The 21,382-nt window shown below is 50.3% G+C and overlaps 1 protein-coding gene across 1 annotated transcript in view; it reads right to left on the bottom strand.

The window, feature by feature from the left end:
- The window catches only part of GALNT14 (polypeptide N-acetylgalactosaminyltransferase 14), a 207,765-nt gene that overhangs the window by 59,461 nt on the left and 126,922 nt on the right, over nt 1–21,382 (bottom strand). The window contains exon 2 of the mRNA XM_087436958.1: nt 18,138–18,307. Coding sequence (XP_087293084.1) covers nt 18,138–18,307 — 170 coding nt within the window. The remainder of the gene's footprint in view (nt 1–18,137; nt 18,308–21,382) is intronic.

Raw genomic sequence — 21,382 nt, 5'->3', positions numbered from 1 at the left:
GTCATTTCTGTAGCACTTGACATTGAGGGTGACACATTTTATTAAACGTTTTGTCTTTGCCTGCGTTGGGTGAAATCACCCTAGCATGGCTATCTTCTTCTTAGGCTGTTTCCTCTTGGTTTTCCTTTTCTTACCCTCATCTGAGACTCTGTTGTTCCCCCCAAAATGCTCTCCTAAACCATCCTCTTGTCAATCTTCCTTCTCTTTGAATTATCTAACTTGTTTCCATTTCCTATATGTTTGCTAATGACTCCAACCCTAACCCTAATCCTGATGAGCATCTTCCCTTGGATGTCCCTAGGATGTCTTCACCCACCCTTTGCCTCTCATACCCTGGCCAAACTTGCTGACTCTTCCCTGTTCCGCAGCACCCCATCTACCATGTGCCCAAACCCAAAGATATTCTCGAATCCTGCCCCTCCTTCCCCCACACCCAATGTGCTCAAACCTAGTCCTGTCAATCCTTCTTACTTATCTCTTCATCTGGCTGTTTCTCCACATTCCCAACATCTCTTCCTCGGATTACTGCAGCAACTTCCTAGCTGGCTTTATCCCCTTCCAATCTATCCCGCACACTGCAGCTAGAATGATCTTTCCAAACTGCAAATCTTTGACACGTTTCGACGCTGCGCAATTGCTCACAAAATAAAGTTGAAACTCCCAATCACAGTTTACCATCCTTAGTGACCCGGCACCACTTCTGACTCCTCTCCCTCCACATCCTCCAAGTTCCAGCCACATTCTGCCTAGCCTGCTCTTTCTCCCTCTGGGCCTCTGCAGGCGCTGCCTCTCTCCCATTTGTCTGAAATGCACTCTCCTCTCTTCCAAAGCTGGGCTATTTTTCCCTCTTCTAATCTTGGCCTGGAAGTTACTTCCCATGGGAAGCATTTCTTGATCTCCCAAGGCTTTTCCAAAGTGTTCCCCTAGGACCCTGCCTTCACCCCATCACGTAATTTATTACCAAGCGTTGTGAACTGACTTTTCTGTCTCCTCTACTGACTGTTAGCTGCAATGAAGGCAAGGGCTTATTTGTAGTTGAAACCTCAGCACCTAGCATGGTGACTAAACATAGTAGACACATAATAAACGTCTGACGAATAAAGAATGGACAGATGAGTGAGGGAGGAAGCAGGTGAGGCTTCCACGGGGCAAAGCCAGAGGGGAAAATGTCCCTTGCCAAGTTAGGAGTGACACCAGCTCAAGGGAGCTGCAGAGCTGTAAGCTGAGTGACGTGTCACGTCAGTCATGCAGAGAAAAGAAACCAAGTCACCAAAACTGAAGTGGGAGTATGGAGCCACGGTGGTGAGAACAGGGAGCCTTGGGCTAAGGCTGCCCTGGGAGACACCTGGGACAGTCATCTGGTGCCTGTGGAGAGCTCTGACGCATTCTTGTTGCACTGGAAATATTCAGCTGTGTTTAAAGGCCAGTATGTTCCTCTTGTTTACCAAAGTCCTAGGAATGATGAACAATGCTTCCTCAAGTGAGCAGGCAAAGACTGAATCCTATCGGACAGGACTTCCAGACTATGGCTCAGACGCTCTCTTCTCCCAGATCTGCACTGTCCAATACGGTAGTCACTAGCCATATGTGGCTGTTAAGCATTTGAAATTCTAAGCAAAATGGAGATATGCTGTAAGTGTGAAATACATAAGATTGCTGTAAGTGTGAAATACATAAGATTTCAAAGACTTCATTTGAAAAAGAATGTAAAATTTCTCAGTGATTTTTTTTTTTTACATTGCTTATATGTCAAGATGATAATATTTGGGTATATTGGGTTAAATAAAATACATTATTAAAATTAATTACAGTTGTTTCTTTTACTTTTCTTTTTTAATTTTTTTTGTGAGGAAGATTAGCCCTGAGCTAACATCTGTCACCAATCCTCCTCTTTTCGCTGAGGAAGATTGGCCCTGAGCTAACATCCGTGCCCATCTTCCTCCACTTTACATGGGACGCCACCAGAGCATGGCTTGACAAGCAGCATGTTGGTGCGCGCTCAGGATACCAATCTGCGAACCCCGGGCCGCTGTAGCGGAGTGTGTGCACTTAACCACTACGCCACCAGGCCAGCCCCTCGTTTACTGTTTAAAATATGACTACTAGAAAATTTTAAATTATATCTGTGGCTCACATCTATTTCTACTGGACATCGCTGTCCTAGGTCATTACTAAACTTTAGCTCGGATGTAATCCAATTCAAAATTTCAACATTAGTGTCAGACAATGGTTTCTAGATGTTGGATTCTTTTGTATGAGTAAGATAAAATAAATTATAGAGACTATTATTAGGTTTATAACATTTTATTTTGTAGGAAAGAATATATTTTAAAAATCCCATCATGTAGGATCATCATTGTTTCATAAAAGAAAGTGTTTAAACACCAGAAAAGGCCTCAATCTCAGAATAATTACAAGTCCTTTAAATTGTAAAACTTAGCTTTAAGAAAATCTCCCTCATGGCCTCCCCTCTCCCTCAACTCCATGGATCAGATCTGCACTGATTCACCAACTGGCATCAGAAAGTACAGTTCAAGAGTTTGTTCCACTAAAGTAGGATGAGCTGTGTCTGACCACAGCTGTGTCCGCCAACGGCATGGGTACTAAACATGGAAGACAGGACGTCTCCACTCTTTGCTCTGGAAGCAGAAGCCCCAACTCTGTTCTTGGTGCTGCTGATGCTAAGGAGTCGGTTTGGGTTTTCCAGTCTCTGGCCCCAGATCTCCTCACGCACTTCTGCTGCCTGTGCCGCCACGTGCGATCAGGCTCTCCTGACCTGGGGGATGCAGACACCTCTTGCTGCATTCAGACCTCCTAGAAATGACCATTGCTCCACTCTGCACCAGGGCCCCTTTGTTTTTCCAGACAACTAATTTTGGTCTCTCACATTGAACAGCCCCTTCGAAGTGAGTGGGACGCCGCGGTTTGGTGGAAACCGTGGGGAGTCGGCAGTGCCTTCTCTCCAGGAAGAACAGCAGCTCTCTGGGGGCTGCCAAGAGGCTTCTCTTGGGACACTGCCAGGACCTGTGTTAGTTGGTACCAAGCACCACCCAGATGGCAGCTGTGTGCTATATGTACGTGTGTGCACGTGTGGGTGCGTGGGTACGTGTGCACAGGGGAGAGTGTTCTCAAAAGGCAAATGCAGAGCCTAGCTAGGGCCAGGAAATGTGGAGGTGGGCCAAGGCTTAGTTTTGAAATGTTTCCTGAAAAAGATTCCCCAGTGTCTTGGATTAGGGCTCCTTCAAGTCTTATTTTAGCCCTGCTCGAATCACATTACACAATAGTAATAATACATAACATTTATCGAACCCTCACTATGTCTCAGGTATTCCTGCCAGAGCTTTAAATCTGCAGAGTAATTCTCTGAGGCGGGTGCTGCGATTCCTCCTCGCGTTGTGGGGGAGACTGTGAGGTCACGGTCAGTAAGCAGCAGTGGCTTGATGTAAAACCAGCAAGTCTGGCTCCCAACTCTGTGCTCTCACACGTTCCACTAGGATGCCCTTTGATGGTCATCCAACTCATGGGCTCTCAAACCCTTATTTCATACTGGCCTTTCTCTCTGTCTTCAGTCTTGAAGGCTGCATGCTGGAAGGTTCTGGAAAGATGGAAAATCACAAGTCTGGGCTGTCCCTCATGTGCTAAAGATTGGTGTCTCCTCTGGATATTCCCTGAGCTATTTCCTGATATTTCTCAGACTTTCCAGTCAAAGGATCAGAGAAGAGACATTCCCTCCTTTTACTTAAAGGGGAAAATTTTCCTCAAATTGAAGCGGCAGAGATAAGATCTGTAGCCTAGTGACTCCAGGGAGGTAGCCAGACCCAGCACACTGAGCTCAGGAATGGTCTGGTTGAGGGCCAAGTGTCCAACATCTCTTCTTCTCCAGGGAACACAATGGCATGCCTCTCCGGACAGTCTGAGATGGGGAGGTAAAAAGCAAAGGCTTCCCACATCTTCCTGCACCCTCCTAGCCAGTCAATCCATCCCGGAGTCAGTCCTGCACCAAATTCTGCCTCCATCCCTCTGTTTATTCTCAATTCCATCTGCCCAAGCCTGGCCCACACCCTGCAACGGCCTCCTGACTGTTCTCACCTGCAGAGCCCTGTTCCATCTTATCCCCCACCCCACACTAACCTTCCTAACACACTGCTTCACACATGTAACTCTCCCTACCTTCAGTAGTTACCTGAAGCTAAACCTTGGCTGCATCCCTGGGCCTCCACCATCATGTTAACCCCCCACCTCTGCACGGCTCCCTTGCCTGAGCCTCTGGTCTTGCTAACCCAGTCCACTCACCTCCCTTGGCCATGCCCTGCACCACAACCTCCACACACCTCCCCATCCTGCCATCTTCCTTGCTAGGGCTGCCTAAATTGTAAACGTTGTGCAATGTTTAGCCCCAGTCAGCGTCCTCCATCGCACTTCTCACGGGCTCCCTGGTGTTACCCCCTTTCTGCACGGCTGCACGGCCCCGTCTTCTCTGTGGGCAGGGGCCACTTTTCTACTTTATGTTCCTACGGGCAAGTTACTCAACCGACTGGAGTCAATTTCCTCATCTCTAAAACCAGGATCATAGCAAGGCTGTTGTGAGGCTTAACTGAGGGAACATATATAAGGTGCCTACCACATGTCAGGGGAATAGTTTGATCAATAAATGTTGGCTGATTATGGTCCTGGATTTATGTGCTAACACGGAGAATTCTTTGTTGAGTGAAGGTGGTTTTAAATTTCCCATGATTTGATTTTCTCCCTGCGTTCTGAGGATTCATTCCCATACCTGCATTCCCAAACCCTGACGTTTTCAGTGGACAGTTTGAGAATGACTCCACTGAGGAGCTCTCTGAGTCCACATTCCACCAGCTACACTGATGAAGAGTCTGAGGGCCAGGCACGGTGCTGGCTCGGAGGAGACACAAAAATCAGTCAGCATGCCTGCCCCAAATCACTCAGGGTCTCGGAGGGGACACAGAAGGCAAACTGATGCTTGCAACTCGGGGTAATGGGTGCGGCTCAGAGGTGAGCAGGGGAGTGAGGGGGTGTGGCCGAACTTAGCCTGAGGGGGCAAGATGTCTTCCTGGAGAGGGGACCCCTGCCCCCAACCTGGATTCCTGAAAGATGAAAGAGCGTCCTGAGCAGAGAGAGCGGCAAAGATGAGGAGGTATGAACCCCCGTGCACCGTCGGGCAGCTGGACGCCCCAGGCCTGGCTGGGATGGATGTGCCTTCAGGGGAGGGGTGAGCTGGCTGCACTGAAGGGTTTTAGATGGGGAGCAGTGAGTCTGCATTTGGAAAGCTCTCTGTGGAGGAGGTGTGGAGGAGGGACTGCCGTGGGGCCAGAGCAAAGTAGGAGGGCAGGGCGGCTGGGGGCTGCGGCAGTCACCCAGGTGAGAGGGGACAGCGGCTGAGCATGGCGACAAAGCCAGGGACCAAGGACTGTCTAGGAGGCAGACTCAACAAAATGAGGGTGAGAGAGGAGACAAACTCCAAGGATTTGGGTTTGGGGTGGTCAAAGGGTAAACAGTGGGGCCTGCCCAGAGATGGAGCAGGTGGGAGCAGAGTGGGTGTCTGCTGTCTCGAGAGGGGGTCCAGGCAGGCTCAGTGAGGCTTGGGGTAAGGACCAAATGATGTGTCCATATGATGAATCAAGAAGGAGAGACAGGGAGAAGTGGGGAAGCAAGAGAACGGAGGTAGTAATGCCTGCTCTGGCGAGCTTCGGGGTCACTGTGAGGGTCAGGGGAGGGCAGAAGGGACAGCTGTCCGGACACAATAAGCTTCAGTCACATATAAGGGTTTCCCCTTGTCGCATCAGGGACCCCAAGGATAACCACAAGGGGCATTTGCTGATCGTGCCCCTTGCTAGCCCAGATGGAACCCTGGCTGGCTACGTGACACCACAGTCCCCAGCAGAGCCCTCCTTCTGTCACATCACATTCTTCAGTTCGTTTTCCAGCTGCCCTCGGGCCCCGCTGCTCGCATCGCTCCATCCCACTGTCTGTCACCTCGGCCAGCACGGGCGGCTTCCTTTCCACAGCTTCTCCCACCCACAGCTGTCATCCCCTCTCTGCTCTTTTCATCTCTTGTCAAACACATTTCGTTCTTTCTGGCCCCCGGCCCTTAAATCACTCCCTCTGCTGGCCTTGGCTTCTATCCCCTGTATCTTAAAAGTACAAATTTCACCAGACGTGGCATGGAAATTGCCTCACTGCCTATTTTGCCTTCCAGTTTTTAAAGTAAGTTTGACATTCAGGCAAGTTAAGCATTAGGCGCCGCGAGCCAAGGCTGAGGCAGGAAGCTCTCTGCAGAACCTCCCTGCCCGCGTCCCCTCCACCCCCGTGCCACCTTGCTCTTGGAGTGTACCCCAACTCAGAGGTGGGGGACAGGGCGCTGAGCCAGGACCTCTCCAAACTCATTCATGTCGCCGCTTTCTCCTCCTTTGGAGCTGTCACGCTCTCTGCCCTGTCTCTCCAACCTGCCCCAGCTGTAGAGCAGTGGAAAGATCACAGGGCCTGCCCTCATACTAATGCCAGTTTGACTACCCATCACCACAGCCAACAGGCCCGCGTGCTGACTAGTTAAAGACTGTGCTTAGCATCTGACACGGATGATGGATTTGCTCATCCTCACAGCAATGCTAGGTGCCCTTATTATTCCCATTTGACAGACGAGGAAACTGAGGCTCAGGGAGTTTAAGTAACTCCCTAAGGAGGGCTAGGAGATCTAGCCCTGCCACTTAGGCAATAACACCTTCACCCAAAGGGCCACTGAGGACGTCATGTGAAAGGGACGTGAGAGCACTTTGTAAGGTCTCATATAAACAGAAGGTGTGATTATTCGTATTCTGAGGACTTACTGCAAGGTTCATCCCTTTATTTAGGAATTGCCCCCAGTGCCTGAGCCTCCTCAGGTTTCCTCAAGCCCGTTCTGCTTGCCCCGTTTCTCTCTGGCGTTAGAGGCACACGCGCTACAGGACACCAAGCCAATGGCTCTGTAAAGCACCGGGGGAAATGGTAACCGAACATGACAGCGTTCTGGGTTTCAACGCCTTATTCTAGACTGAAAAACGTGGGTAGGTCACCCGTTTGCAGTCAAGCTGCCATCCACATGATGTGCCAACTCCAGGAGCAAACAGCTCTGCTGTCGTTGTGTTTAATAGATCCTGGGGCCTTCAGAGAATTGCAAAGACGGTGTCAAACCAGCTGACATTCAGACCGCAAGCTGGGAGGGGGTCTGGTGACCTACACTGAGAAGGCATGGGGCGTGGGGGAGGCCAGTGCAAGGAAATGGACAAGGCAGTGGCACAAAAAGACAGCTCTAATGGTTCTTCAGGCCCTCGAGTCCTGTTAGGAAGGGAAGTGTGTGAGGGGAAAGATTAATCCAGGGCCGACAGGGAGGGGAGATGCTGCTGAGCTGGAGGGACTCATGTGTCTGGAAATAGCCTCCAATCTGATTCAGTTCCTAAGTCAGTTCCCACACGTTCTTACCGGCAGAAGTATTTTCAACCAGCAGACAGAGCTGAAAGTGACCTTAATAACCATCTATGAGCTACCTCTCTCTTCTTACATGTGAGGAAACAGACACCCAAACAGCTGAAGGGCCAGGGGATGCCTCAGATGGGACACAGGTCTTCTCACACTCCGTCCAGCTGTTTCCCCCCCATTTTAACATGCTGCCTTGAGATGGAGGGCAAAATGCCAAAAAATAATCAGAAGAGGAGCAGGTAATTGAGGACGGATTAAGAACCAGGCTTCATGCTTGGCTCTTGGGCAAAGGGCACAGAAAGATGAATAGAGTAGGGAAAAAACACTTGATCAGGTATTCAAGCGGCCAACAAACATAAGAAAAGATGCTCCACTTCACTGATCAGCAGGGAAAGGCAAATTTAAACCACAATACGATGGCATTACTCAGCCTCTAGAAAAGCTAAAGTGAAAAAGACAGACAATAGCAAGTGTCTGGCAACAAAGATGTGGAGCAACTAGACCTCTGGTACACTGCTGGTGGGGGTGAAAACGGGTGTAATCTGTCAACTTAGAAAGCAAATTTGCCCGTTATTTTATCTCAAAATGAATTTATTCAGGAATAGCCAAAAGAATTGCAATTCAGGATGTGCATGCTATGGAAAACCATGGACAAATCCAGCAAACAAAGAAGGGGAGCTGCTTTCACAGAGAAAAAGGGGGAGTAGGAAGGGGCTCTTCTAAACAAAAGTCCATTGGAGGACAGTCAACAGTTCAGGGCACCAACATCTTCTCATTGGCTGAGCTGCAGTGTTTCCCATTGGCTGGGCTGTTGCTGGGTGGGGAGAGAAGTCTTCCTTCAGTAGTAAAGTAGTTTTACTTCCTGTGCAAGATGCCAGCCTCCTTCTCTTCCTGGTTGGTGTAATTGACAATGTACAATAGGGCGTGAGAGCTGCCCCTACAGGCCTAACGGACTCCAACTTAGCTAAGGATTCTTTTATTAATTTCCATAAATCACTTCCTTAGATGTTTGACAGTATCTACAAAAGCTTCCAAGGATACACCCCACAGAAACACATATGTGAGTTTGCCAAAAGACAAATATGAGATTAAACCCAGGAGCTCTATTCATAAGAATCCTACACTGGAAAAACTCTGAGTGAGCATGAACAGTAGAATAGATATATAAATTGTAATACATTCATACAAAGGAATACTACACAGCAATGGGAATGAATGAACCATGTCTTGCAAAACGTGGCTGGATTCCATGCACATAACTTTGAGGGAAGCCAGACACATGAGAGTACATACTGTGAATTCCATTTATATAAAGTCTAAAAACAAGCAATGCCAGTCTATGGCATTTGAAGTTTGGACAGCATTATTCGTGGAGGGGAGGAGGGGCAGGGGCACAGAGGTGGCTGCTGGCAAACCCAGAGTCTTGTCCTCGATAACGATCCTTGATGCAGGAACATGGGCAGGTTCTCTTGGGAAATTTCTTCAAGCTGCACATGTCTGAAGTGTGAACGTTTCTGCATGTATGTGATACTTTGATACAAAGTTTACTTAGGAAAAGATGAAGAGAGATTCTGGTTTGGGGGCATATTTTGGTCTTGTGGGAATATTTCAAAAGCCATAGAACTCAAAGGATTCCATACAGCCCATGCAATAGGCAAGGACTGCATTCAAATTCAACAAGGCCTTCTCCTCCTCTTAGAACTCCAGCCATACTGGTGCTCCCCATAGACTAAAGAGAACACCCCAGAATGCAGAGTGCAAATCCAGGGTCTCCTCTTCAGTCTCTGCCTTCTTAAAAGTGCACACCCCCAAAACAATTTTTTTTTTTTAAAGTTAATTTAGAGGAGAGAGAAATGATACCGCTTTCCCCTTGGTGTTACTGGCCCTGAGTACATGGGCCAGGGCTTGTTTTCAAGGCTAGCTTAAGGGAACGTTCTTCCCATGGGGAGTGATCCACAGGTGAGAAGGTACTGGTGGCCTGTGGAGGGCACTGAGGCAGTTCCCAGCCACCCAGCTGGGGGTTTGCTCACTGGGGGAATCTAACTTCCATGAGAGCAAGCATTTGGATGGCTCATTTCCTGAAATATCCCTAATAGTCTAATAGTCAGGGTGAATTTGTAGGATCAATTTTTCATGGCAAATATTTAACTCCAAATCAGTTTTGGAATTGAACCTACTTTTGTAGGTTCCAAACCTGGACATAATAGGGGTTTTATGTTTGTGATAGAATTAAAAATATATATAGACCTAGAATCTGAAAACTTGGTTTTCAGTTTCAGCCAAGCGTTGACTAGCTGTGTGACCTTGGATAAGTCCCTTAACCTCTCTGATCCTGGATCTCCTTACCTAGGTATGTGGTTACTCTGCTAGTCCTACTCTTCTGCCTAGGTCTCTGCAGCCAGGCGCTCAACCCTGACACCCAGCAGTTAGTTTGTGGCTGAAGGACAGACCCCTTTTCCAGGTCCCTATCAGCTCCTTTCCCCTCAGGACCAGTTCTCACTTCTCATCTCTCCCAACCCACCTCAGAACAAACTGCCCAGTGTAAGACCCAACACCCCCACCTGAGGATGCCAGTGCCTTAAAGCCAAGATCCCACATCATGCACCACCCTCTCGGGTCAGTGCCCAGTTCAGATCAAGCTTGGTTTTCCACTGTTGCCCACCCTTCCCTTGGGGAGGGGGTGTATCACTGCTGCCTGGCACAGCTCTGCCCAGGCCTACCTTGGCCCCTCCCCCTGGTAGGAGCTCCCAGAATGGGGCTCTGGCCAGCGACGTGTTGCCTAGGGCGTCTCCCAGGACTGCTGCGATGATGACACAGTGACAGTATGAACGTGAAAGCATTCTGGTGTTTACTGAATTAGCTCTGAGCTCCTTATCCTGGATTCAAGACTTTGCCACAACACGACCCCATGTTTCCCTAGGAATTATTCTCCTGCAGCCCTCCCCTCCATCACCCCACACTCCAAGGAAACCGGACTGACTTCTACAAAACACTGTGGCTGTTCCACCTCCTTGTCTTTGCATACGCTGTTCCCTCAACTTGGAATGCCTACCACTTGCTAAAATCCCACCTGTCTGCCTCAGCTCCAGCCCCAACGCCATCTCCTTCAGAAAGCCTCTGCCTCCCATCTACGTGTAAATGCCCTCTCCTCCGCAGGCCAGACTAACGCTGTTTTGTCTTTGTTACAGGAAAGCTCCTAACTCTTGTGGTTTGCTACATGGCCAAGACAGAAATAGCTACACCCAAACCAGGGACAGAGCAGGAGATGGGTGCTTGGAAATCCAGGGCAGGAAGCACGTGCACTAACTCCAGAGTCAAGAATATGACCTTGGGGCAACCCACATTGGAGCATCAGGAATCAGTCCCATGTTCATTTCTCCCACTAGACCATGAGCTCCTGGGGAGTGGGGACCAATTCCTAGCACAGAGCTTGGCATGTGGTTAGTGCTCAATAAATGTGTTGAGTGGATGAATGAGCCAATGAATGGGAAAATGAATGAATGAATGAGATGCATAATACAATGTCAACTTGGTGGGAATTAACTAGGAAACAAGGTGTGAGAAAACAGTAGCTAAGGCAGTTTGTCCAGATGAATTCTCATCGGCAGGATTTCTTGACTGGTCCCCTTTCGAAGACTGAGGAGCTGCAACTTTGGGAAACCTGCCTGAAACTCACAGAGCAGGTAGTGGTGGGAGGGGCAGCACGCAAGGGATCAGGGGACCAGGAGTGGAAGGAATCCTGGCAATCCTCTAGGGTCTTTCCTCCCCTCTCACCCTGGTGAGAACCCATTCCGAGGCCCTGTAGGTGGTAACTCAGCTGCCCAGCGTAGCAGACATAGTTTTCCCGCAGAGCTACTTCCGGGGTGTTAGGAAACTCCTCCTGCCGTTCCCTTCCAAAGCTCCCCGAAACTCTGAGATGCTCTGGAGTGAAGCACACTCAGAGCCACTGTCAACAGGCTCACAAACTCCTGTACTGAAAAATGGCGCACAGGAGGGACCAGAACGAAGCAGATGGGGAGAGCTTGTTTGCAAAAGCTAAGTGTCTGTGATGGGTTTCCCCTCCCCTTCCCTCCACCTTGATGTGGAATCACCAACTCTGTGCTGAGCTAGTGGAATAGCCTTGACTCAGAGGGAATATGAACATTTTTTATGCTTAGTGGTTCCAGCCGTAAAGATTTTTATCCTATTACTGCTAAGTGACGAGTACAAGGAGAGAAATGATAATGATCTTCAGCAGCCATTCCAACCCAGTAAATACAAGGAGGGAGAAATGCGATCCGAGACTGGACCACTGCCCCTTCATTTCCCAGGATGAAAAGGAGCAAAGGAAAAATGTCTTCCTGGTGAGATGTATCGAAGTGTGGAATTTTCCCTCCAGGCAAGCGATGGGCATCCCACTGTTTGAACCATTTAGCACCGTACTGGACAAAGGCCTGGAGAATATGCTGAGGGGAACAATCAAACCCAGCAGGGCCAGGAGGAGGTGACCTAATGAGGCTTCCCAGCTCTAACTCCTTCCAGCCCACAGCTCATGGTTATGGTCCACCCTGCCACCTGCTCCCCTGCAATCAAAGCTACCCCATAGTAGGTATTGCTAGGCAACAGTGAAATATACATTTGCTTTATCAAAGTATCCCCCCCTTCTCGAGGGGTGTGCCTCCATTTAATGGCTTCTTGTCTGCCAGACGTTTTATGTGCTACTTGGATGATGGCAAATCCAGCTGTTGTCATCTGAGTGTGGTGACAGCACTGGGGGTGGGACAACTGGAAAACGAGGACTGTTTGTTGGACCAGTCAATGCTTTACAAACAGCAGAACTCCCCTGGGAAATCTCAGACTCACCCCAGCTAGATGCTGTCTCTTCCTTACATTGAAATAGTTATTGACAACACACCATCCCCACCCCCTGATACAGGCGCCACGTCTTATTCATCCTTGTGACCCCACAGGACCTAGGCAGCACCATGGAAATTATGGCTCTTATCAGTGTTAACAGAATTGTGGGCCTTAGGGGGAAAATTTGGGACCAGGATGCCCCGACGCAAGAGCAATGTTTTGTCCACACTGAGGCGGGGTGGAGAGTGGAGTGTATACATGTGTATATATCTGGAATGAGAAGACCAGCTGTGGAAGAATGAACTGATCTACAATTGGGTGATGAGTCACAGAATGATAAAGCTGCGAGGTTATCTAGTCTAACTATAGATGAGAAAACAACCTTGAGAGGAACAGGGACGTGCAGAAAGCCATTGCTGGTTACCTCATCCCCACTCCTCTCACAGGGCCTGAACCGGGAATGAAGAGACTAAGCTGCAGCAAAGATATGTGTGAATGGCAGCAGGTTTCAATCTCAAGAGTGTGAAAATGTCAAATGTTATGTAAGGGGCAGGGTGGGCATGGGAAGGCTGTCAACCCCAAAGGGTGAATGAGTAGAGGATCCATTTGAAACTATAGACACTCACCTTTTAAACTATCCTGGGTGTGGGCGTCACTCACTGCCCACCCCATGGGCCCCATAAACCGTGGGAAAGTGGAGTTCAAAGCCTGCCTCAGTCTTGTTTTCTCCTACTCCTCTCCTCAGTTACCCCACGCTCCAAGTAAACCCGGCTGCCTCTCAAAACACTGTCAGCTCCATGGGGCAAGGGACAAAAAGAACAATGGTGACTGTCCTATTCCATACAGGGAAATTAAGCCCCCAGCCTCTCTGAGGCTGCTTCCATCGCGTGACACCACGCCATGACTTGCTTGTCAGGGGTTCCACACTGCCGATGCATTTGGTATTTCTATCAGCACAGTGGCCTGTTGGGTGAAAACTTCCACAGCCTTCCTCCTTTCTTCCCTCCTCACTCACCTGCTGCATCTCTGGATCCCAAAGTATTCACCCCGCGCCCGCCCTCTTGGCAGCGCTTGCTCTAATGCTCAGCTAATAGTTCTCTGTTTCAGGCACTGTCTAAACGCCTCCTATAAATCAGAATCCAATTACTGCGGTGAGAAAATTGGAAGCAAATGTAATAAGCTCAGACCCCTCCCACATGCTGTTTCTTCTCTTTTCAGTAATGAGAACTCTTTAAGGAAAAAGGCCTTTTCCTTTAACTGAGGATGTTCTCCTGATCCCTCGTCTGAAGCCCCTGAGGATGGAAGGATAACGGGAAGGGGGCTTCTTTTAGCTCCTCTTTTCCTCTTTGCACACAAGGCAGATGAAAGAGGGTAGTCAATTGTCTTTCCAGTCTCACACTCTCATTTGTTCAACAACATTTATGGAATTCCTATCACACACCAGGCACTGTAGTAGATGCCATCAAAGAGTGCTCCTCCTAGAGGTCAATTGGTGTCATAACTAGTAGAACTTTAGCTGCAAGGCATCATGGGAACATAAAGGTGGACCAGGCGGCAAAGCCTGTATCAATGTGTTCGGGTCCCACAAGGGAGCCAGGAGTCCAGTATGGGGCAATGGCCACGGGTTCAGGAGTGGCCCTGCAGTAGGAGCTTCTTGGTTAAGGTGATTCCAACTGCCAGCAAGATGACAGCATATAGATCCTGTGGTTGAAGGAACTGGGAGGAGAGAGAGGGGCAGGAAGGAACCAGAGAAGCCGAAAGTCTCCACAGGGCCTGAGACAGAAGTCCTGTCACCTGGATAGAGGGAGAGTGTGCAGCACACAGGCAGGTAGGTGGCCTTATTCCAGGGCCTCTGCTTTCTACTCACGCCCTGAGGCTTTCGGCTGGGCCACTCCACCCGTGGGCTTCGTCCGGTTCCACCAGCTGCAACTGCAAGCTGATGCTCTGTGGTTTTCAAACTCGAGGGGGCATCAGAATCACTTGTAGTGCTTGTCAAGACACAGATTGCTGGGTCCCGCCCCCAGGGTTCCTGATTCAGTAGTTCTGGCCTGAAGCTTCAGAATCTCCATTTCAAACAAGTTCCCAAGTGATGCTGGTGCTGCTGGTCTGCGGTTTGGGGAACCACACTTTGAGAACCGTTGTTCTAAGCCCTTGCTATTCAAACAGTGATCCATGGATGGGCAGCATCAGCCTCACCTGGGAGCATGTTAGAAATCAGAATCTCAGGCCCCACCCAGATCTGCTGAACCAGAGGTTAACAAGATCCTCAGATGATTTGTTTGCCTATTTAAGTCTTAAAAACACTTACCTAGAGCAGCAATTCCTAATCCTGGCTGCTCATTAGACTCTACGGGGAAGCTCAGAAAAGAGATAGTTCAGCTGGTCAGATCTGGGTATCAGCATTTTTAAAAAGCTCCCCAAGTGATTCTTCTGGGCTGCCTGGACTGAGAACTGCTGAGGCTCACGCTCATGCCCAACACTCCACGTCCACAGGGGTTTGAATCCACCATGCCCATTTCTCTAGCATGGAACTTAACCTTGAAACCCACCTCTGTTCCTGCCTGCCCCACCACCACTCCTGACAGCTTAGGGATCTTCCTAATGCCCCTTCCTCACACTGGTGCTTGGCTGCATCTCTTGTTGGAGCATCTTCAGTTTTCACAGGTCAGCCCTCCCCTTCCGTTCCAGGCCCTGCAGTGTCAGCCTGCCCATATTATTACCCTGTAATAGTAACAACAATGGACATTTTTGGACTAATTACAATTTGGACCTACAAGGTGTAGGGAAGTACTTTACATATATTTTATTTGATCCTCACAAGGCCGCATTAGGTAGGTATCATTATTGTTATTTGTATCCCGATTTTTCAGAAGAGGAAACTGCAGTCCAGAGAAGTGAGGCAATGGTGAGTTCGCTCAGCTAATGAGCAGCACAGCCAGGACTGGAGGTGGGTGATCTGGTCCCAGAGGCTGTACCCTTAACCCCCGGGCTGTACTGCCTTCTGCTTGATTCTGCCTCACAGGGAAGATATGGCCTCGTCCTGTTGCTGGGGCTAGTAATGCATGTTTACGTTTCGTCTTTGAGAACTCAGGTAACAGAGGGCTGGCTTTACAGCAGTGGTTCTCGTTGCAATTTTGCCTCTCGGGACATTTGGCAATGTCTGGAGACATTTTTACTCGTCACAACTTGGGGGGTGCTACTGGCATTTAGTGGGTAGAGGCCAGAGATGCTGCTAAACATCCTACAATGCACAGGAGCGCCCCTACCACAAAGAATTATCCAGCCCCAAATGTCAGTCATTGTTGAGACTCCCTGGTCTACAGGATGTAGGTCACCAGCAGCCACAGCTGGTCGGAGCTGGGCAGGCAGGGCCCAAGAATGGGCCCCAGGGCTCTGTCTGCCCAGGCAGGCAAGCCCCAGGCGCTGCATCAGGATGAAGTCAGGATACAGCAGGGAGGCTGGAATCACAGAAGGATTAAGGGACTTGGCTGGTGACTTCAACCTCACGGACACGGATTCCCTGGGAGGCAAGAGCTGGAAGTAGGAGATCCTCTAGGGGCCCATTTGAGGGAAGAATACTGGGCTTTGCTGGCAGTCTCTGGAACTCTCATTACCACAAGGGTGATATGGTCACAGGGTCAGCCCTATACCAAACCCAGCCTGGAGATGGCTGATCCAATTGGTGGCTTTGCACACAGTAGGTGTTCAATACCCCTGCCATTGCTGCCTAGTCCCATGTGCTTGTCCTCATTCTCAATCCCCTGTCCTTTCCCCTTCCTGCTCACTCAGATTAGGATCCATAAATCTGCAATTCTCTGAGTAACACAATGCCAGCTCCCACAGGGCAAGGTTGAGGCCCTGAGGCAGACATATGGCTGATATACTTTTCCTTTTTTTCCTTCCCAAAGGGTGTCTGGATTCCGTCTAAATCCTCTCTTCCCTTCTTGCTGCAATCCCAGCAGATCACACTTAACAGGTGGAACACACTGGGCTAGGTGGAGAGCCTGGACCTGGTGAACTTGGATCCTTGGGGACAGGCTCAGTTGTTTATCCATGACCGCCGTATACGTCAGCCCTTGTGAATCTCTTTCACTTCTGCTTCTCAGATCATAGAATAGGGTGCACACAGAAATTAGTCCTGCTCAGGGTATCCCTGCACACCTGCCTGCTCAGTGAATTCCCTGATGCCTCCCTTCTGCAGGGGGCAGCATTCAGAAGCATCTCTGACAGCTTTCACCTAGATGCGCCAGGTGTATCATTTACCGGCCAGGAGGCATCCTCTGTCCCTCTGGAGGGCCTCAGCAACTGGACTCAGGACAAGGGAGGGAGCACCCACCTGAGACCCCATGGGGCTTCTCAGCCTCTGTCTCCTCCCTCTTCCCTGTTCTCCTATTTGGAGTCTCTGCTCAAGGAAATAAAATAACCTAATATTTAAATAAAATTCTATCAGGTGCCAAGGACCAGGATAAGTGCTGGAGAATTTTAATAGGAATAATATGAGACTTTGACTTTAGGAAGCTTTCAGGCCAGCAGCGGGGAGTGTTCTAAGTATGGCCCGTCCCCTGAGTCTCTGGCTGTAGGGGACCTCCAGGCCCTGCTGCTAAGGGAGAGTCTCGTCGGTACCTCGAGGGGAGAGTTAAGTTCGCAGACTGTCAGGGTTAGAAGAAGCCACAGACACCATCTAGCTCATCGCCCTGGCTTTCTTCACAGGGAAACCAGGACTCCAGCCCTGCCAAGGGGTACATGCTGTACAAGTCAAGGTCTTTGAGTTGTACAACCAGCCTAGTCAGGGAAACTGAGTCCACCTGCCTTCACATATTGGCAACTTAAGCACCACCAGATTGACCAGCCTCATGAGTCATGAAAATTCTTACTGCGCTGCTCATAAACCCCAGCATCCACAATTTGGTGCCCATGGACCGAAATAAATATAGAAAGCTAAGAAGCGAACACCAGTCCTACGGCCTTTCAACGTAACACTGCCTTCAAGCCCCAAGCAAGCCAGTCTGCTATTTCGGTCTGGTGCAAAGTCCACTTCCTACAGCAGATGGGAACACACCCTCATGGGCCTTTGGCATGCCTCGGCCTTCCAGCTGGAGGCCAGGAGGCCAGGAGGGAGGAGCTGGAGTTGAGGCTGACCTGCTTCTCAGGCCTCACCAGGAAGTGAAGGGCTGGTATGACTCTAGGAGGGATGGGTAATGAGGTGAACCCAGGAATCTGCCTTTACAAAGACTCTTTTTGCTGGGAAACAAAGCTTTCTACGTTGTGCCAGGCCTGATCTCTGCAACCCTTTGACCAAGAGGATGGCAGAACAGAATGCGCTGCTCCGAGGCAGACAGCAGATCCAATGGCAAGTGAACAGGCCCCTCTGGGTTATCTTCTCACACAGCAAAATGTGCCTGGGCTGTCAGAGGAAGGACCTCTCCCAGCGACAGAAGCAACCACCAACCTGACTTCCCAGGGGTCTGCCCCTCCTGCCCTCCCCCAGTTTGAAAGCCAAGCCAGGCCATAGGACTCTGCCAGGGACAAACAGGCTCTGGCTGTTGGGTTTTTAGTGCTCCATGATTTCATGGCAGGTGTCACCCACGGTGATCACTGGGTGAGAGGATGCAGGTGAAGAAGGCCTCCCACCCTCTCCATGGGGGTGCTCTGGGATGGCTCGCAGCCATAAGCAGCGCAGACAGGGTAAATTACCACCTCATAAACCCTTTAGTGTCCAACTGGCAACAAACGGTTTGCCTCAATTCTTGGCACTCGGCACTCACCAATCAAGCCTGCTATCAACCTGCCAGGACAGCAGGGAGGGGTAAGGGAGAGGGAGGAAGTACCTTAAATGGCGAGTGTCCGGGACTGCCCGATTGCTGGAGATCCGCTCGCTCTCCCGCTGGTTGAAAGCATACAGCTTATAGGGATCGTCACCAACACGCCACTTTTTGGCATTCAGATACCGCCGCTCATCAAACTGGTCCCACAGGTCATCCCAGTCGGCATCCGAAATCTGTGTGACATGAACGGGAAGTCTGTGAGAACGGCTCCCAGACCTCTGCTAGCCCCCTCTGCCTGTCAGGGCAACCGCAGGGACCAGGCTTATTCTGGGAAGCTTTAGATCAAATTTGGGGACAGAGGTAGGATGTCAATAAAGCCATCAGCAACAATAATAACAAACAGAAGAAGCACAGTCAAGGCAGCCACCGTTTACTGCACCCTATATATCAGGTACTGTGCAGGGACCTTTCCTCACGTGATCTTGTGTAACTCTCACAGGAGTTCTATGAGAGGGATATTGCTCACATTCCCATTATGCAGACAGTAACTTGCTCAAGATCCCAGAATTCAGAAGTGGCTGGGCCGGGACTTGGATTCTAGTATCCCAACCCCAGAGGCTACCTATCCAGGGTAATTTGAGAACACCTGGTGGAAAAGCGCCAGCACAGTAGCTGGTACATAGTAGGTACACAATGACTGTCATTGCCTCCTCTGCCACAGGAAGGCAGCATCAGGAAGCAGGCAATCCATCTATAAAGGTATGCAACCCACCGCACAGACGCCCTGCCTGTTCCTCTCTTTCTCCAACCCAGGAATCTGTGATTATTAAGAAGCATCAATGGGGGAGCAAGTAATAACTCTCACCACATGTGGAGACAGCACTTCAGAGTGTACAAGTTGGTTTCCATGTTCATGATCTCGTTTCATCCTCCCCAAACCCTCTGTGCTGAGTCGTGAAGACAAGGTGTCACAAAGGTTACTGACTTATCTGAGGTTGCGCAGGTGGACAGCAGCAGAGCCCAGGGCAGAGTTCAGTCTCCTGGGCCCTCTAGTGCATTCCCACAGCAAAGGAGGTGAGAGGATGCACACAGGGAGGGGATGCCCAGAGCCCAGGCTGTCTCCTCTGTCCCACCCACACCAGCTCCACAGCCAACAGAGACTCTCCACACAGCCAGCAGGAGGTGTGGGCTTCAGGGCCTCGGCAAGCTGGATGCTTCCCTTGAGGGCCACAGCCTAGTGGATGCGAGCACTGTCACTGTAGGGGAGAGCCAGTCTGTATCCAACAAAGCCCAGACCTTTCAGGTTCATCAAAGCCCAAAGAATGCTGCATCTCTGGGAACAACCTACTGAGCAGGCTCTGACCTGGAATGTGAGGGCTGGGGCCCTGGGGCTGGCATTGTCACCAAGGATGAGATGCTTATTCATGTGTTACCGACCCTAGTCGCTGTGCAAGTATTTAAAGCTGCCCGGGTACCGTCCATCCCATCACTGAGCAGGATGCCATTCTGTACTTGCGGAACCTCACAGGAAGGCCCAGGGCAGGCCCCGCAGACAGCAGTGCAGGTGCTCAGCCCACAGACGGCAGGTAAGAGGGGCCACTTGCCAGTGCACACATTTATCTCAGGCACCATTCGATCTTATCTGGTAATTGATCTCTCTCTCTTTCCCTCTCTCTCTTATCTCCTTTTGAAACAGCATTCTCCTGCTAATAGCACAAAATGAAGCTTTGGAAACCAGCGATTTTTATCCAATAATTGATTTTATTAATGTCCTGTGATACTGCTGCTACACGGGGGGAATCTGGGTGGGGGCGTGAAACCCCCAGCCTGTGCTGTGCAGTGTGACAGCCTGACAGCTGTCGCCTGTGCTTGGAACATCACCGCAGGGTGACCCTGACATCCCATTCTCCAGGAAAGGGTCATGGGGCCGTGAACCATCTTCCGCTGGCTCATTTCCAATTTAATTCATTGCCGTTTCTAAATAAGTTGTGAGCCGTACAGTGCTCTGTGCTACAGAGAAGAGATGCGGAGATGGAAGGTCCCTGCCTGAGGGGGCTGCCGGGTTGCAGAGGGACATTCATGAAGACACTTACAACAACTCTAACAGAGGAGTGAGGGGAAAGGAAGCAGCTTTCTGGAAGAAGGGTCAAATGAGTTAGAGCTGAAGGATGAGCAGGGATTTTTCTTTGCTTAAGGGGAAACGGGGAGGGGAAATAATGTGTGTCCTGAAAATCCAGATAAAAGGCAGGAAGGCCAGAGGAGGAGAATCTGTTCAGGGATTGGCTAGCTCAGGAATGGGGATGCCAGAGTGTAGACTGCAAGACAGCATGAGTGAAAGAAAACTCTGGCATGCAGCTGGGTCTGTACAAAGCAAGTCAAGGGGAAAATGTCTCTGGCCACGTGTGCAGGATGGAGTGAAGGGAAGAGAGCTTCCGCAAGGAGACCAGTTGGAACCTGACCTCAGTACCCTAACCTGGTGGGAAGGGAAGCCTGAACAGAGGCCCTGCTGGGTCCAGCCATCAGTGGAGAAGCAGGTGGAGGGGCAGGCCCCTGTGGAGAGGCACGGGGCTGGTGAGAGGGCAGGTAACCTACCCCTTGGCCTCACCCCAACCCCCTCCCTCTAGTTACACCAGACAGGGCACAGGATTAAGAGGGCATGAGGTGGGGTGGTTTGCTCGGCCTGGCAATCACCAGCCTAAAGGGCAGCTAAGCATCCCTGGCAGGATCTGCCTCCTTGGAGATGGTGCCATGAGAAAACAGCGGGATGCTGGCCTCCAGAAAGCCTCGAGCCAGAGCAGCAGCCTGGCTGGCGAGAGACACCGTGTGAACAGTCAGTGGAGGGCATCCTTGGAGGGGACTGCTCCCTCGTATGGTCACGTGCACAGAGCTGGTTCACACTCTGCTGCCCTGAGATCCACTGGGAGGAACTCCCAGTCCTGGGAGCTTGGCATCTCTAGCATAGCTGGATGTATTAAATAATGGTGAAGCTGTGTTTAAAATAACAGCAGTACCATGTGAACAGCAATTTCTATTTCACAAAGCAGCTTGCACACACTGTCACAGAATCGGCCCACAACCCCCATTTGTACAGGGAGGGGTTGGCTTAGACAGGTTAGGTGGCTTGCCCATGCTCCACAGCTAGGAAGTGACGGATGCTGACAGAATCCTCCCAGAGCCTCCCAACACCATGGTCTGTTCTACCTTACCATGGACAGAAACAAGGGGCATCTCCTCTGCTGCGGGTGAGTGGGCAGAGAAAGACCCCCCCTTGAGGAGCGGAGTGGGGGGCACGCCCACAGGAAGGGCCA

Source organism: Ceratotherium simum, chromosome 11 (assembly GCF_057802395.1).
Source record: "Ceratotherium simum simum isolate JZ-2026a chromosome 11, ASM5780239v1, whole genome shotgun sequence".
NCBI classification, from domain to species: Eukaryota; Metazoa; Chordata; class Mammalia; order Perissodactyla; family Rhinocerotidae; genus Ceratotherium; species Ceratotherium simum.
This window is presented reverse-complemented; position numbering and strand designations above follow the sequence as displayed.